General features: G+C 37.7%; 1 protein-coding gene across 4 annotated transcripts in view; it reads right to left on the reverse strand.

Annotated features, from left to right (window-relative positions):
- Positions 1-859: 859 nt before the first annotated feature.
- GSK3B (glycogen synthase kinase 3 beta) overlaps positions 860-19,159 on the reverse strand; it is a 272,442-nt gene continuing 254,142 nt past the window's right edge. For 3 of the 4 annotated variants that reach the window (XM_016941724.4, XM_016941721.3, XM_016941720.3), the window contains one exon: positions 860-5,753. In XM_016941724.4, coding sequence (XP_016797213.1) covers positions 5,686-5,753 — 68 coding nt within the window. In that variant the 3' untranslated portion in view covers positions 860-5,685. The remainder of the gene's footprint in view (positions 5,754-19,159) is intronic. The other variant, XM_016941722.4, reaches the window with a different exon arrangement.

Raw genomic sequence — 19,159 nt, forward strand, 5'->3', positions numbered from 1 at the left:
ACTAACACAATGTTTAACTCAATCCCAGAACCTATGCAAGACAGCAGCAAATCCCAAACAAATGCACTTCAGTGCCAGCAGGAGGCGCATCGCACAAATAACTTCTGTTTCTGCGAATCCAATCCTCCCCTGCCGCCCCTACTGGTTAAATGTGTTTAACTGTTTTACCAATGTTGGAATTAGCCAACCCCACCACCACAGTAAATAAATAAGAGGACCACACTTTATCGAATATAAATTTGTTTTTATTGAAGCAGCAGTCACATGACCTTATATCTAGCCTTTAGATTAGGCCTGACAGAGTGAGCCAGCCCTAAAAAAATGATGTTTCTTTTTGCACTAAGAGACATAACATGTTTACATACATCATCCAGTATTGGAAATGAGCAGACTCAAACACAACATGTGTTGGTTACCTGGGAGGTACAGCCCCACTGTTCGTGGTGTCCATATATTTTACAGAGACCCCCAAAGACCATTACTAATAGGATGAAAGTTAAAAGAAAATACAGCCACACCAAATCATGAACACAGTAATCAAAGACAGCAGCTTATACACATTTAAAAACTGTCCCTTTCAGAGTTGTTTTCTTTCTTTTCTAAGCAGTGTCTGCAAAGCTTCCTCTACATCAAATCCAAAGGTTTCCAAGGTGGAAGCTGCACCTCTTGGGGCTACACAATGGAATAAAATCATTGGAAAGAACAAGAAGTGGTACTGATATCTTGTTCTGTATAACAAAGATTAATGTTTCCCTAATTAGAGGAATGGAAATGGTGATGTGACTACATATTGCAGCGGCAAAATAGTAGGGTGAAGGAAGAGGGTTGGGTACTGAAATAAAGACCACACACTTGTGAATTTTAATTTCATTTCCAGGCTAACCTACTTTTTATTTAATGCAAATTACAGTACCAGTTAACTATTTCCAAACCAAGTCACATAGAACAAAATGTATTTACAAGGGAATGGGGAAAGGGAAAAAAAACATTGAGCATACTTTTCACAAAAAAGTTTATATTTAAAATGAAAAAAAAATCAGTCACAGAGGCATTCAAGTAGTAATAATGTTATACAGATTTTGCTTTTCCTTTATATCAAGACAGATTTGCACAAGTGTTTGCAATAGTTTGTATACAACCCACAGTCCTTTATATATATATATATATATAATAAATTTTGTTTTTTAGGTTTGTTTTTAAGATGGAAGTGGTCACGCTAATTGGTATGTGTACAGGCCCAAGTGATCCATCGGCAACACATTTATAAACGCAAATTTTACAGGCAAGCAGATTTTCATACAACTATCTGTATCTGCCTGTAGACAGATATAGTTAAGGAAAAAAAAACTTAAAAATTAACACAAGGAAGTCTACTTTGTCAAGCTAACCCCTTATGTACTGGTTGTCATTTTGCTTTTATTGCAGAGGTGCAAAACGGAGCAACAAACTTGAATAAAACGGCATAACCCTTGTGAAAATAATCCAAACCCCAGGGATTACTTTCAAAGCCTCTCAAAGGTAGATCTCAGTCTGGGACTCTACTGTGCTTCTAGTTGTCTCTTTTATTTTCAGTGGCTCAGGTTTCTACCAGAAAAGACAGATTTTATTGTAAAGCATACCTACTTTTCCACACAGGGGAGAAAAGTGTTTGGCTCTGTGATTAGATGATCACTAACATGAACAGTAGGAATCAGATACAATTTCAGTTGAAAAGAAAGAAAACCCCCCAAATTCCTGGGGATCTGGCATTGGCCAAACTTCCTTTGGAAGATTCCAAAGTTAAATCCTTTAAAAAGGAAAGAGAAAAATAGATGAAATGCCAGTGTCTTCATATCCACAGGGATAGAGAATACTCCTCTCAGAAACCTTTGCATTGGTGCAGACAAGATGACTGGTTAGGCATACATTGTTAAAACATAAACCAAAAATGTGTCTAAAAATTAAGAGGACTTTAAAAAAATGACACAGCATGTCACTGGAAAGAAGGTGCAGTCTTCTGCCTTGCTGGAATGAACACACGATGTTTCAAAAATAGTAACCTTTGGTTTGGTAAAGTTTTTTCTTCTATTCAAGACATTTTATATGGACTACTTTGAGGCAAAACATTCTATTTTTCTTTCAAAAAAGGCCTTCGTGTTGGGCACACGGTAAGAATTAAACTGATTTTTTTAAAAGAAATTAAAATGATATTTCATTGAGCAAGGGTAGAGATGGCGGGAGGGAGGAAATGGGCTAAGAGTTCCCTTGTTAAAACAACAGTCCTCTATTGGCACGGTGGCACTCCGTGCAGTAACTGCTAGTAATTGCACTATAGCATTTTAGACCACTGACGTATCAAAACCTGATACTATTAAGAAACTTCGATTTATAAAAAACCAATTCTCTCTCACTCTCTCATTTGGGAGGGAAGTAGATAAAAGAGGAGAGAGAGAGAGCATGGAAGGCTCCCAGAATCTGCTGTTTTTAAGACCCATGGTTAGGGCTTGTGGAAGAGACGAGCAAAATTTAATCTATTCGATATCCTCCAGCTCTAGGGCTCCCTGGTGCTACACTAAGTCCCTGAATGGACTAAGTATGAAATGAAACCGGTCACTGCTACCGAGGAGGAAAGACATTCAGAACCAAAACAAAGGCAGGGCTTCAACGAAATGAAATTACGAATATGATTTCCTCTTCCCACTCCTGAGTATGGTATCACTGAAACTTAACTGTGGAAGGGGCAAAGATACTGTTATGAGTGAGTTATTATTTCAAAGGGAAAGGGGGTGGACAGGGAGACATGGATAAAGGAAACCAATTAAAATTAAAAAAAGAACAAATTAAAAAAAAAACACATGGAAGCGAAGGCACTCCAAACTATATAGATACACTATACATTGCTAGAGTTATTGTTACAATAATACAGGCCGGTACCTACTGTACAGAGTTAAAACTATATGGCTTTAAAAAGCTCGTCTACATTTTGTCTGATTATTAAACAGAATCACTGCCCTGAACAGTAACTTTTTGCTCATTAATAACAGTTCCTGGGTCCACATATTTACATACAAAACAATAAAACTTAAATTTAAAAACATAGAAAGAAAATATAATGTACAAGCTTGAATTTGGTGAGGAGCTTTTTATTATTATTATTATATACAAAAAGATATTCAGAGACCTGGATCTCACTTGTATAAAAGAGTTCTGTGATCCCACCATGATCCTTGAGAAAGAAAAATCACACATCTCAGCCCACACACACACACACACACACACACACACAATGAAATGAGAGAAAAGCGTGACTTTTCTCTCTTCTTTTACCCCAGTTGTGGGGGGCAACCTGTTTCCTAAAATAAGCACTGATTTTTATGGACTCTGGGGAGTATACCACGTCCAGAGCAGTGTCTGCATCCAAACGCTTGCTGGGCAGTTGGATCTGAATGCAGGTCCATTTCTCTATCACAGACCTGCCTTTTCAGATTCTTTATAAATTCTGTCCGAAAATGGTCTATCAACGCCATTACCTTTAAGGAGTTATGCTGCCAAATGCTTTGATTTCAGACTTCTTTCAAATCTTAGCTTTCAGAAGCACTTTATAAAACATAAAATTCAATTTGTTTGATTTGGTTTGACTGAGCATGTTTCCTTTCTCATGAACTCTGATATATCCAGAGGTTTGTGAAACCCCTTTTGTGGCCCAAGACCTCAGCTAAACAGCGAGTGAAAACCAAGATGGCTCACAGTTGTCTTTCTGGGTACTGGTTCACTTCAGCAGGCAGGACAACTCTCTTGGAGAGTCACACACACAGTTAAGGAGCAGGACAGGGTGCTAGGGCCTGCAGGAGGGCTGCCAACAGACTCCACTTCCGAACCCTCTGGAGGACGAGACCCATAAAGTGACCTAAGGTGGCAATGAGGAGGGTGAGGGCAAGTTACACACAACCAAGGGCTCAGCTCTGCAGCCCTACAGTTACCAGCTAACCTTGGAAGGCATGTGGGGAAGGAGTGGGTAGGAGGGAAAGGCGGCCATCACTCAAGTGATCTTTAAATGTAAAGTACAACTGATTGTGCCTTAAAGATTCATAGGTCAAGTAATGGCCCATAAGCACCAAGGTGACTAAAGTTCATTTTAGAGTATATAAGGCCCACATAGATGCCAACCTTAAAAGTATAAAACAAACTAGTCATGAAAATCTATTTCCTCACGGCAAACATAGTCCTTCAATTCTCCTTGCTTTCCAAGGAATATTGCTTTTTCTTCAAAAAGAGAGACTGATTCTTAACATCGTTCACTGATACACAAAGAAAACAGACACAAAAACTCTTAACTGGGTGTGGGGGAAACATTCTTCTCATGCTTCAACCAGTCAATTTTGATACTGTAGACAAAAAAAAAGGCAGTATTGAATATATGTATATATAACGTATATACACACATTTATATCATCAGCTTTCCTATAAAGTCAGCAGGTATAAGTGACTGTATCATTCTGATGTGTAGTTTTTAATATTTCTACCATCTGACATGCATCAATAAATAAATGTAAAAAGCATGAGGTTAAAAAACAAATTAAATACAGATTCTAGATTTGGATTTAAAATTAGAACTATGTGTAGAATGTGGCTATTTCTGCAAGCTCAATTTTCAATTAAAAAATATGAAAAATAAACCAGTAGACGACTGTTACAGTTCACATTATTTAACTACAATGTCCTCTCAAGTGTATCTTTCCAAGGGAAGTAACTTTAGAAAAAAATCTGGACAAACTTATTCACAGTGGTGAGATGTATCCCTGACCTGTCCCCTTCCTCTGGGCTCATCAGCCTTTGACCTCAGCGGCTAGCTCGGCCTGCTCAACACCCCTTCCATCTCCTCCCAGGTCACTAGTTTGAAACTGTGCTAAGATTTGCAAAGAAATTTGGTCAGGCAAACAAAGAGCCACCTGTAGAGCATGTGTGCCTGAGTCTTGCTTGCTGCTTCCCCTCTGGCAGCCTCCTGTACAAGCCTCTACATCACTAGCACTAACTGAGAGCAAAACAAAACCTTAACAAATCTACTAAGAATCTTCCCTGTAGAGTTCCAAACTTTATTGACCTCCCTGGGTTACGAATGATACACATTTCTTTGTCTGCCACACCTGCCACCAACATGCCAAAGGCAAGTCTATAAATACCCGAAGATATGGATTAATTTTACAAGTGACATTTAAGTCCCCGTTGAGTTATACCTGCTAAGCTCCCAACCAATTTCAAGCTGTGCACTATACCAAAGTCTCGCACTAGACTTTAAAAGAAAACAAAGTTCAAAAAAAAACCCATCAGCACAGAAAAAGGTTTTCTTCTTTTGTGGAAGGGGCATGAGGCAGGAGTCCTGTTTTTAAAGTATACAACAGCAGACTTTTAATAAAAAAAGATTGTCGTGGGAGAGAGATTGTATGTTCTAGTGCTCCGCTTTCCCCCTCCCCACAACCCCTCCCACCCCCTGGATCTCCCTCAAAGTGAGAATACAATGAAATTGGTTTGTATTTATAGATATTTTACAAGGTTAAATAAGAACAACAACAATAATAAAAAAATTGAACACTAAAATGAACAGGTTTTTTTTCTCTTTTTAATATTCTTTCCAAACGTGACCAGTGTTGCTGAGTGACACTCAAGTAACTGGTGGTTTTTCCTGTGCAGCTGGCTGCTCGGGACTGTTCAGGTGGAGTTGGAAGCTGATGCAGAAGCAGCATTATTGGTCTGTCCACGGTCTCCAGTATTAGCATCTGCAAGTCAAAAAGTCCCAAGAGAGAGCATGAGCAATGCTATAACAACAAAAGAGAACAAGTACACTGTTTCAACTGCAGGCTGTGAACTGTGTGGCCTTCCAAGCTGTTATTTGGAACGTTGTTTTAAATAAGGCCAACACTATGAAATCTGAATTTCTCTATTCTTGGATTTAAGTTCATGCCTCAGCATGGTCCTGGTACCGGGAAGACAGTGTCTTTGAATAAGTTGCAGACTCAGGGAGCCAGAGACCATTTCAGTCAAAGCTCTTGCTACAGCTGGGATCAGCTGTACATGAACACTCAGCTGGAGTCTAGTTCACTTGAAAATAAATGAACAGTGCACAGCTGGGAAAACTTGCTAAAAATTTGAACCATGTTACAATATGCCATCTGCTTAAGTAAGTAAATGGGTGGAGGCAATGAAAGTAACGTGCGTCAGTGTTGATGGGCAGAACAGACCCTCTTCATTATTCATAGAGATGGAAGACAGACAACCAGCAAAAAAGAAACAGCAACTGCAGTACCAATTCACTTAGTCAATTTAATAAAGCATCTTGTATCAACAGATGAATGGATAAAAGAAAATGTGGTATATATACACAATGGGGTAATATGTAGCCATAAGAGAGAAAGATGGGAGGCTAAGTGGGAGGATTGCTTGAGCCAGAGAGGTTGAGGCTGCAAGTGAGCCAAGACCACCTGGGAGACACAGTAAGATACCATCTTTAAAATAAAAAAAAAAAAAAAAAAAAAGAGAAGAAAGAAAAGAAAAAAGAAAAAGAAAAAGAATGAGATCCTGCCATTTGCAACAACATGGATGGAACTGAAGTCATTATGTGAAGTGAAATAAGCCAGACAGAGAAAGACAAACTTTGCATGTTCTCACTTATTTGTAGGAGCTAAAATTTAAAACAACTGAACTCACGGAGTTAGAAGGATTGTTACCAGAGGTTGGGAAGGGTAGCGGGGGTGGGGGAAGTGGGGATGGTTAATGGGTACAAAAAAAAAATGTATAAGACCTAGTATTTGCTAGCAAAACAGGGTGACTACAGTACAAAAATAATTTAATTGTACATTTTAAAATAACAAAGTATGACTGGATTGTTTGTAACATAAAGGATAAATGCTTGAGGTGATGAATATCCCATTTACCCTGATATGATTATTACACATTCCATGTCTATATCAAAATATCTCAGGTAACCCATAAATATATACACCTACTATGTCCCCACAAAAATTAAAAATTAAGAAAAGGAAAGCATCTTGTAGTCAAATCTTGACTTAGAACTTACTTAGAGCTTACTTTGCCCTAATCTTTTAGAAATACGTACAACTCTACAACTAACCATTATCTCCTTCCCCCTTTTAAGGTCTATTATTATTTCACAGCATCCATTAACATTTAAGTGGGCATCTAACTGTGTCCAAATTGGTTTAGTAGACTGCTGTTTTAGTGGCTATCAAGTTGCATCCTTGTCATCTCTCTTAATGACAGGGAAGGTACTGCTGGCCAAATTTTCTCCCAAAGATTTCACACTAAGCCCTGAGCAAGAGAGGTAGCTTGACTGGGATGGGCAACTTTGAAAAGCCATCTCTCTAGAAGCCACAATGCCATCAAGGTTGGTGACACCAAAAGGCAGACTCAGAAGTTTTTTTCTCTCTAGGACTGAAGGGATTTGTAGATCTACCATGTGCTATGGTGAGTAGAATAACCAATGTCATGGTTGAATGCAACGTTTGGTCCTGGATCTTTCTACTTTGAATTTCTGAATTAGAGGGAGACACAGAATATCCAAGGACACATAGGGAACTCTATGATGGATTAGCTGTTCAGTCTCTCATTTCTAAAGCCAATCTATAAAAATTATACTTCCTAATTTCCCAATAAGCTGCCCTTATATACATTTAGCACAGCCTTTGGGGAAGGAATGTGAATATCTCTTAATGTGAATGATTAGGTTTAATTCATTTAATTTCCTTCAAAATAGCTAAAGCTGCTTCTAATCTTGTTGTCATGTACACAAGTGAAGATATTATGGCATCAGAATCCACACATTAGGTTCATATAGCCCATGGAGTGGGGTCATATTAATTCATCAGTATGGCAAATGAACAGGTGGCAGGAAAGGGTATATGACACAGAACCTACTCTCCAAAGCCAGGCTGACCACCTTTTCTAATAATCACTGAGGAACTATGCTAACACTTCATTCGTGACTCCTGACCTTCCTTAGATATGCCCTGTTTAAAGAAGTTTTACCCTTAATGATCATCCACATTCTGTGCATCAATAACCTAACATCAATTCCTGTCTAGACCACAGATTCCTCCAAGTCTTTCTCAGATAAAATGTTCATTTTCATGATTCATGCACAGGCTGCATTAAAAAAAAAATCCAGAGAAAACCTGGAACACCACAAACCCATGCTTATTGCAGCATGTCACATGCTCTGATGACACTCAGAACCTATGCATGACCATCATCCAACAGCATTTCCTTCTCATTTTCAGTATGGGAAGATAACAGGTAGAACTGTCATTCTGGTCTTCCCCAGGACTTATGGGAGGCACTGATCATCAGAAATTTATCTATCTGTTTGACCACTACATCAGCACCCATGCCAACATGGAGAGAGCAGCTCTGGCCACGGCAGCCATTAACTACACTGGCTGACATCAGTTTTACCTCATCTACATGGCCACCAGCCCATTTATGTTAATTTGCTCTTTAGCAAAATCCTATTTGGCACTAATGTGCAGATGTCCTTTCACTGACTACAGCCTGTGAGCTTGTGACATTGCCAAAACCAGTCTCCTCTTTCTTGGATAAATTCAATGACTGCTTGCATGATCACAGTAAAAAGCACAAGCCTTTTAAGTGAGGATAAAACCAGAAACAAATTCACTTTCTGAACAATAAAATTTGATAGACACCCATGCTCTTCAGACCTGTAATGATCTCATATTTTTCTCTTGAATTATTTTCAAATCACTTAATGAATATAATTTTAACGCTAATTATTTTGATTATAAATATCTTTGATATCGAAAGTCACAGTCCTACAGACATTCATCAAAAAAACTTTTGCCTGATGCAATGAGCTCCACTTAAAATCAAATCACACATGTCCTTGCTGAGAAGAACAGAGTTCTCTTTTTCAGAGGAAGACAAAGTACAGAGAGGGAAAAAGTAAAAAAAAAAAAGGCAAAGTTCTATAAATTCAATACTCAATAGTAGGTTTAAAAGACCACCCAGCTTACTGATTGAGTAAAGTTACATTTCATAATCTCTACAATCCCATCATAAAGATGGACTGGCCCCTTGGCCAGGTAAAGTAGGAGGAGCTGACCTCTTGGTGGCTGGGAAGAAACTAGTTCAAGATCAGGAAACAAGACAACACAGATTACCACCTTTTTAGAAATAACTCAAGAAACAAATCTTGGCACATGCTTATTTTGTTCCCACCATCACACTGTAAATTTATTTTACACAATGGAATCTGAATTAATGAGCTTTCTATTAAAATGTTTATTAATTTAAAATTCCGATAAATTGTCATTGGATTTAGTTTAGTGTAATTTCTGTAACTTTTCTTCTCAAACATTTAAATAGTGACTCCACAACATAAAAACAGCAAAGTTCATTTTACTTCTCCTTACATTCCCTTCCCATTACATATGCACTGGTAAAGTGACGCTAAATGGCATTATGGTTTAAAAGAGAGGCTAAGATCATTTTCATTATAAATGATCTGACTATGGATCATTAACCAACTCTAGTCTCTTGTTTTCAACCAGAGATGCTCTTCTGAACTTCACACTGATACATCTTTCTTAAAACTAAACCAACTCTATAAACATTTATTGAGTATGAAGCCTACTTGTACAACTTAATAGCTGTGTGATTTTGGAACACGTTATTTAATCTATCTCTCATTTCCTCATTGGTAAAATGGTAGTAATACCACCTACCTATGAAATGAGGCCTATGAAGTGCTTAGCACAGTATCTGGCATACAGCAATTGGTCAATAGATGGGAAGGTAAAAGAGACATCTAAAAATACATATATTTATAATCTAGTGTGACTGCAATAACCAACATCATCACCAAAGTAAATACTAGTGACAGCATACTGCTTACCAATATGCCAGACACCACACTAAGTATTTTGCAGTCATGTCATTTAGCTCACACAGCAAATCTGAGAAATAGGTACAACTGTTACCTCTGTTTTGCAAATAGGAGAAAGGAAGCACAAATAGATTAAGGAATGTGCCCAAGACCATATAGCTAACAAGTAGGGGAGTGGAACACAGAGCACAAGGGAGGAGAATAATCCATCTTATGGGAAGTAGGGGGCAGCAGAAAAGATTTCCTAGCAAAAGAAGAAAAGAGATTAAGATGACTTTCATTTAGAACTCACCTCAATAAAATCACTGTGATTTCTACAGGCACATTTCTATTATCTGTAAGACACTTTACATTAAAAGAGAAGAGTGGGCCGGGCGTGGTGGCTCATGACTGTAATCCCAGCACTTTGGGAGGCCGAGGTGGGCGGATCACGAGGTCAGGAGATAGAGACCATCCTGGCTAACACGGTGAAACCCTGACTCTACTAAAAATACCAAAAATTAGCTGGGCGTAGTGGCGGGCGCCTGTAGTCCCAGCTACTCGGGAGGCTGAGGCAGGAGAATGGCGTGAACCTGGGAGGCAGAGGTTGCGATGAGCCGAAATCGCGCCACTGCACTCTAGCCTGGGCAACAGAGCGAGACTCCGTCTCAAAAAAATAAATAAATAAATAAATAAGAGAAGAGGGAGTTTATGATAAGAAAAATTAAGATTAAGAGCACAGTTACTTTATTTTCAGTATGGGGTGTACAGAGATATAAGTGCTCTGCAAACAACTACAGAGCTGACATTTCACTGACTTTGAAGCTTCCTATAAACCAATGCCCATTATCACCTGTCTAATGCTACTATGGAAAAACAAGTAAACAAAAAAATGCCCCCAAACCAAGGATGGACTTAAGAGGAAATAGAACAATCAGCTTTGTGGGGAAGGGAAGGAAGGTACAAAATCATCCCTACACACCGTGGTAGCTACTTTCCAAGATGACCCCAATGATTCATGCCTCTTGGTATCCATGCCTAATGTAGTCCATTCCCACACTGAATAGGACTGACCTGTGTAACTAATAGGATATTCCAGAAATAATGGTGTGTGACTTCCAAGGCTAGGACATAAAAGATACTGTGGCTTTTGCATTGCCTTCTTTCTTGGATTACTTAGTCTAGGGGAAGCCAGCTGCAATGATGTGAGATACTTAAGTAGCACTATGGAGAGGGCCACTTATTGAGTGACTGAGGCCTCCTGCATACAGGTAGCACATATTTGATAACCACATGAATGAGAGCCACTGTGGAAGCAGAGCTTCTGCCTCCAGGCAAGTCATCAGACGACTGCATCCCTGGCTAATGTTTTGACTATGTCATGAGACTCTGACCCAGAACCACCTAGCTAAGCTGCTTCTAAATTCCTGACCCATAGAAACTATGTGAGATAATGTTTACTCTTGTTTTAAATAGCTAAATGTTGGGGGGGGGTAAACTAATATGCAGAAATAGATAACATACATGTATATGTCGAAGAACTTAAATGCCATTTAGGGGTTGCACTCACAAGCCAGTGAGGGAATCGCTGACAAAATCTCCCTACACAATTAGGTGTGCTTCTAAGAAACTGTACAAGACAAAAAAAGATTGTATTAGATTTAATTTTTTCCAGAATTGTTTTCTCAGGAATCAATTGTTTTCTGAAAAGTCTATGGCTCTATGGCTTTGTACCAGATACTGCAAAGCAAATTGGCACATGTATTAAGACCAATTTTATTCTGTGTGACATAAGAGGTAAAACACAACTTAGGCAGTCCCACAGTGAAACCAAGGGTAGAACCCTTAAGTATCAGGTTCCCAAAACAGACCATGAGGCTGTGATTTTTGTCCTGGAGTAAATTTTCATATGTAAAATTCTGTATCTGGTATCATAATTTCTTTTTATAGGACAGGATCTACAGCATTTTTTGTTTTTTTTTGTTTGTTTGTTTTTTTCAGATTCTCAAGAGATCTGTAAGAGTTGGCTAGATAATGGAGTCATGGATTAATGGTCAACTGTCTCAATACTGAGGAAACTGCCCCACCCAAATGTTCAAGTCATAAACGCAGAATTTCTTGCCTTGATTCCTTGCTGTCTGCATCCCCCCACCCCCTGCCCACAAATGGTCCTGTCCATACTCCCTGTCCCAAATGTGGTTGATCAAAGGTGCAAATGAGGAACAGGAAGGAGAGTGAATGGAAGGTCTCCATTTACACCTACTGCCAAAGGATTTAAATAAAAAGAGAGTAGAAAACAAGGAAATGGGTTGGGAGGAAAAGACAGAAAATAAACATAGGAGACAGGGTTCCAAAGGCCCTGCCACCATGAATTAGTATTCTAGATCTGTGTGTCTATACAAAATTAAATTCTTCTAATTTATTGAAATGCTCACTATCTGGCCCAGCAGCAATCACAGAAATGTTCTAGTTATATTCTCTAATATAGTAGCTGCTAACTACATAAGGCTATTTATTTAAAGTAATTGACGTTAAAGATTAAAATTCAGTTCCTTATTTGCTCTCAACACATTACAAGTTCTCAGCTACAAAATTATTAAACATTTTACTATTTATATTGTTGGCATATTAGTAAAATAACATATTTTAGATATATCAAATGAGCCTTTTTGTGTTTTACATGCACTTTATAAGTACACTTGGAAACATTAGGATTTTTTTTTTGAGACAGGGTCTCACTCTGTCACCTAGGCTGGAGTGCAGTGGTGCAATCTCAGCTCACTGCAACCTCTGCTTCCTGGGTTCAAGGGATTCTCCTGGCTTCCCGAGTAGCTGGGATTACAGGCACGCACCACCATGCCTGGCTAAATTTTTTTTTGTATTTTTAGTAGAGATGGGGTTTCGCCATGTTGGCCAGGCTGGTCTCAAACTCCTGGCTTCAAGTAATCTGACCGCCTCGACCTCCCAAAGTGCTGGGATTGTAGGTGTGAGTCACTGCACCCCGCCAGGTATATTTTTATTCCCGTATTTCCTTTACTATGCTCTTGCCCAATAACAATCTCTTCCAAGCACATTTTATGTGTTTCTACTTATCAGGTATCCTCTTTCTATAATAGTTAGAAATGTCTTATGACAGGTCAATCTCTCTAGAAGATAAAATTAACAGCCCGGGAGATATTATTTATACTGTGTACCTAACTCAGGATGTTCCTACTCAAGCTGTTCCAAGTGGAAATGCTTCTACTGTAAAACTATGTCTTAGATATTAATGTTATTAACTGGCACATTAACAAACAAGATAATTACTCACAGAGAATCAAAGTATACCCTAAACTTATATTTAATTTGAAATTATAATTTACACTCATGAAATCAAAGTACACCTGCAAGAAAAAGATGTGGCACAGAACACTAAGGTAGCCTTCAGTGATTATAAAAATAGCAGTAAAATTCGGATGCCTGTGAGCCAACCCCATCCACCAGGATACCTGGAAGACCTGTCAATAAGACTGTTTATATTTGATCTGCTGGCAGCTGAGAGGTCTCAGTTCCCTGTGAGCTCAGGGAAAGGGCACATTGTATTTAAGAAGTTTGGCTGTTCAGGGTAGAAAACTGAAGGTCATGGGGACACACAGGTAACATTTTCACTGTTCCTTTAAGTTAAAATGCTTAATTTAGGAATAAAGAAAAAAAAGGGACATATAAATAAAAGTAGGTGACTTCAGGCAAGGAACTGAGGAACACTTCAGGGACACACGGAAAAATGTCTGATAGAGAATTCCAACTTAATCCAGATTTTAAATTACTTTTAGAGGAGGGGAAAAACCGAGATAAAATTTTTGACTTGATAGGAGAGAACATGTTTTGCACAGAAAGCAAGAACTTCTAGAAGTGATGTCTAGGACTGCTCTGGTGAGAATAATGACTAAGCTGGTTTGATTTTAGGTATCTATATACAAACTCACAAAGTGAACCTGAAACCCTAACATGGGGTAGATACAATCTCATTGGTGTCAGTGAATTTGTCAAAATGGTATAGTTCAAAATGGAAGTCTGTATTTCAGATGCAGAGCCAACAGGAGGAAACGGATGCAGCACTGTACCTAAAAAAGATGCACATATTAATTGGCTACCAAGCTGGTAACACCTAAAAATGTGTATGTGCACACATGCACACTGTACTTCCCCTACTCCCACTCTATGAGGACATGGGGCAATGGGGAAATAGAAAAGTACTTGTACTGACAGTGGGGAGTATGAACTGACAGCGGGACAAACTTTCAGAAAGCAATTTGACATTAAACTTTAAAATTCTTTATACTTTTTGACTCTACTTCTAAAAATTTAGAAGAATAAGTACAGCTTTATGCAAAGATATCTTCAAAGCATTTTTCAGAACAACAAAAACCAAAAACCCCATCTTCGACACAAACCAAAAGTCCAAGAATAAGAAATTAACTATGGTATAGCCTTAGGATATTGGTTGAATACTATAGTCTATACCTTCACCCTCTAAATAGCCTAAGCCCATTTTTAAAAAAACATGTCTCTCTGCCCATTCATATATAGACTAAAACTAAAACATAATGTTATGTGTGATTATCTTTGAAAGTAGAATAGAGGCAATTTTTACTTCCTAAAATAACTATACACTATATGTTCTTGATAGACAAAAATGCCTGCTTTTTTTGTTTTTTTTTTTAAAAGTTGCAGACTTTTATGAAATTTAACATCTATTTGGGTTAAGATAAAGAGAAAACAGGAAGAACAAGTTTACAAAGAGGAACAACAGGGCATGCACTGCAGCTTCTACACTAGACAGAATATGAACACAGCTTTCCCAATGTACACTGTAAAACTGGCCCAAAGACCAGGAATAATATTAGTAGTACCTGGGGAAAGGATGAGGGAGGGTAACTGTCATTTTAGAAAAGCAAGCATCTAATAAACTGACAATCTGCTTAACATTTCACCTCTCAAAAACAGTAGAAACAAACAATGAGAGAAATTATTCTGTGTTTAATTCCGCCCAACTAAAAAGAATTGGCTGGTATGTAGGTAACAGGAATTCTGGGGTGAAAATAATTGTAATTGTAAGACAAAGGGGCCACTAGCCATAGCAAAATCTGAACGAGACTATAGCCAAATGAATTTTTAGAAGTTTGAAGAACAAATAGGTATGATTTTGTGGCTAAAGTCTTCAAAGGAGGCTAATAACTAACAAGAAATAGAAAAGCATAAACAAAATTTTGATCAAGTAATTGCAAATAATCTCAATGCAAATAAAGTAACAGTAAGAGCTTTTCAAACCAAGATGAAGACAAGTTAAGCCTGCAGACCACGTAAAATGACAGACCTCATCCAAATGTTATCATGACTCCCCCTTCTGTTAGAAGGGTTTTCAACTTGAAAAGATATAATAAAAATCCTAATAAACAAAATGTGCCCCAAGGAAGGTGAGGGCAATCAAAAATTTTAAATGTCTTTAAACTCACAATCTATAGTCCAAGAAACAAATCTAAAACGGATTACAGAAACTCACAGCTTACAGATATTTAGGCACTAGAAACTTCCCCGTCTTAAAAACAACGGTTTGATTTCCATCTTTGATATGGTTACTTTTTTTTTTAATGGAAAAAGGCTGAAAGTTTTCTTAAAACAATGAAGCATTTTACAAAGTGCTTTTTATAACCTCCTCATATAAATGGGCATTTTAAAGGTTGGTCTGTAGTTAAGCAAACAAGAGGAATGACCAGTCACGAAGAGGAATGACCAATCACTAAGAGACCACCAGAAGAGTAATCTCTAGGAAACCCAGCCCAGTTCCAATGAATTTATCAGTAACTTGAATAAAGGCAAAACATTTCTAGTAGGCTCTGCCTTGTCCTCTTTGATATGTTTTATTAGTTGCTTGGATAGAGGTAAAAAACTGACATGTTTGTGAAATGTACAGATGACATACAATTGGGTAGAAAATCCAATACCCTAATACTTTAGAACAAATCCAGGATTAGGATTTAAAGCTGTCATTAGTATGGAGGGCAAGTTAGCTATCATTAACATTTGAAGGACTTTTACATGGAAGGATCTGGATGGTTCTGTTATAATTTCATAGTAGAATCACTGACTGGAAGAAGGCATACAGAAATAAATTTCAGGGTGAAAAAAGGATAAACTTTTCTTTCTTTTTTTGAGAGCAGTCTTGCTCTGTTGCCCAGGCTGGAGTGCAGTGGCGTGATCTCGGCTCACTGCAAGCTCTGCCTCCCGGGTTCACGCCATTCTCCTGCCTCAGCCTCCCGAATAGCTGGGACTATAGGCACCCGCTACTACGCCCGGCTAATTTTTTTTTTTTTTTGTATATTTAGTAGAGATGGGGTTTCACCATGTTGGCCAGGATGGTCTCCATCTCTTGACCTTGTGATCCACCCGCCTCGGCCTCCCAAAGTGCTGGGATTACAGGCGTGAGCCACCACACCCGGCCAAACTTTTCTAATAGAGTGATGCAAAGATTAAAAGGTGCTCATTCTTGCAATAATATCTATTACTGAATATACATAACCATGGGATAGATGACCACTTCTCGGTAGATAATGAAAGGTGAACTGAAATCCGTGGTTTTTAACAGCAGAACCATTGCATTGAAAGAAACTTTATGCTGATGACCAATATACCAAACAGATAAAACCAGAAAACTGCTCTAGTTGAAATTCCCTACAACATCTCACATTCAACTCATCTGAGCAGATGCTCTCTAAAATGGTTTGTATTTGATTAGGAAAACGATAATGTCTTGAGATTTATTACTTTAGATGTTCCAGATGAATGGTCTCCTAAATGGAGTGAATGAGATGACTGGGTGTACAAAGAAAATAAGACATATATAATATATATTTATATTTTATATATATAAATGTTGAACATTTCCTACGTTGACCATTCACATATATATATATATATTTCAGTCAACATAAGAAATTATACTATGAATTTTGGCTGGCCACAGTGGCTCACACCTGTAATCCCAGCACTTTGGGAGGCCAAGGCAGGCAGATCACTTGAGGCCAGGAGTTCGAGACCAGCCTGGCCAACAAAGTGAAACCCCGTCTGTACTAAAATTGCAAAAAATTAGCAGGGTATGGTAGTGCGCGCCTGTAATCCCAGCTACTTGGAAGGCTGAGGCATGAGAATCACTTGAACCCAGGAGTTGGAGGTTACATGAGCTGAGATCACACACTGTACTCCAGTCTGGGCAACAGTAAGACTCTGTCTCAAAAAAAGAAACAAAGAAATTATACTTTAGGAATTGATAGTAGTATGGGTAATTTTCAAGAGATTCTCATGTCAATCAGAGCCATGATTAACAATAATGTCTCTAGATACTAAAGCATTTTAAAAACAACTTATAAAGAATGTTTTTTAGGAAAAAAATCAACATCCATACCCAATAATTTAGCACAACAGTTTACAGTTTTGTATATTTCTGTCTAGTCCCTATCCACATGAAAATACACATTTTGACAATAGTAACCAACAAGGTTCATGAGATTTTAAAATTTTCTCTACATAAATTAGGATGAGTATTTCCATGAATGTCCACAAGCTTCATGAAAATTGTTTTTTATGGCTACATAAAAATGGAGATTCCACAATGTATTAAAACAATTTCCTACTGTTGACCATTCAGGTTACATTGGCTCTCCTTTTTGTTATATATTAATACATACTTTTTTATTATATATGATTATATATATTATGTGATTCCCCTCTCTGTACATGATAGCCTTTTTCTTTCCAATAGATTTATCCTGAAGTTAAAATCCCTAAAGTGGAATTACTGAACTAAAAATTCTGAATTCTGACAGCTCTTGTTTTATACCTATAATGCTTTCCCACAAGTTTTTATCAGCTCACATACAGTTGCAGAACACAACAAAAGGAAAGTTGAAACATCTGCAAAAACAGTTCCCTCAGTGTTAATGTCCTCAAACTTAATATTTGCACCATCTTTACCATTTTCAAAGAAGGTGAGAAAGAATTGTGATATTTTGTTGTACTAGTCAAAGTTTGTTGGTGATGACAGAGAACAATTATATATTCCCAGAATTAGCACAGTATGATTTTAGGCCACAATCGGGGTATGAAAATGTCTATTTTCTTTTGCTTTTTCAGAAGCAGCAATATAGAGAATTAGATTTCTGCCTATAATGTATTTAAAATTTAATAAGACTTAAATATCTGAAAGCCATTTAACAGCTTTGGCTAACAACAGTAACTGACTAAAATCCAAAGCTTATTTCACCATAATATAGTCAGTATGATAATGGTTGATGGCATCTTTGTCAATATGCTTTGTTTTTCTGCTTTTATTCCACATACTTTAGGATTGAGCTTTGTTCCCAGGTCTACACAAATGTCAGAAAACTCCATTCTTGTTTAAGCCAGCTATAAGCAACATAAGAAGTGTCCCAAGCAGTTTATCTAGGAGCCTCTGTATTCTGATGATCTTGCTCTAGACACAAATATACTTGACAGTACCTGAATTGCAATGATGCTGAGCAACAACAGGAATGGTATTTTAACAGATCAGATGATAATTCAGTTATGGTAGTCTTTTGAATTTGTATTTTAGTGATGTAAGGTCATTTTTAGATGATTTGGAGGCACATTCTCAGGCTACTGAAAACAGGTTAAGTATTATTTAAGTATTATTTTGCTTCTTGTTGATATGACTGTCATAAACTAAAAGTGGCTCCACCTCTAAGATACGAATCATTTTGATGTTATGTGCTCCATTACGCTGATTTAAATCAAGTATGACAACTAGTTTAGTTACTTAGGGGTTCATATTATAATTAATTCACCCCAGGGTATGTGGGGGTATATTACCGTGGTGATGTAGCTTAGATGGGTGATTAGAAATTCTTTGAAAATTTAAATTTGAAATATTTCCAGGTTCAGATATTCAAGGTCTAGAGCTTTATAGTTTAATAGTTTATTTATTTATTTTGTACTCTGGAGCAGATCCTGAAATGCTTTGTGAGGAAAGCTTCGGCTATGTCTGTAGCTTAGCAGTCCCTCACTCTGTCTGTGTGGAGAGATGTATGTCCATTTATCCAGGAAAGAAAAGTCATAGGTTCTTTTGTCATAAGAGGATGGATGTCAATCCTGCCCTCCACATGGCTTTTTAAAAAAAAACATGTCTGATGCCGAGAATTTTTTTTTTTTTTTTGAGACAAAGTTTTGCTCTTGTTGCCCAGGCTGGAGTGCAATGGCACAATCTCGGCTCAT

This window comes from Pan troglodytes, chromosome 2 (genome assembly GCF_028858775.2).
Source record: "Pan troglodytes isolate AG18354 chromosome 2, NHGRI_mPanTro3-v2.0_pri, whole genome shotgun sequence".
NCBI lineage: Eukaryota > Metazoa > Chordata > Mammalia > Primates > Hominidae > Pan > Pan troglodytes.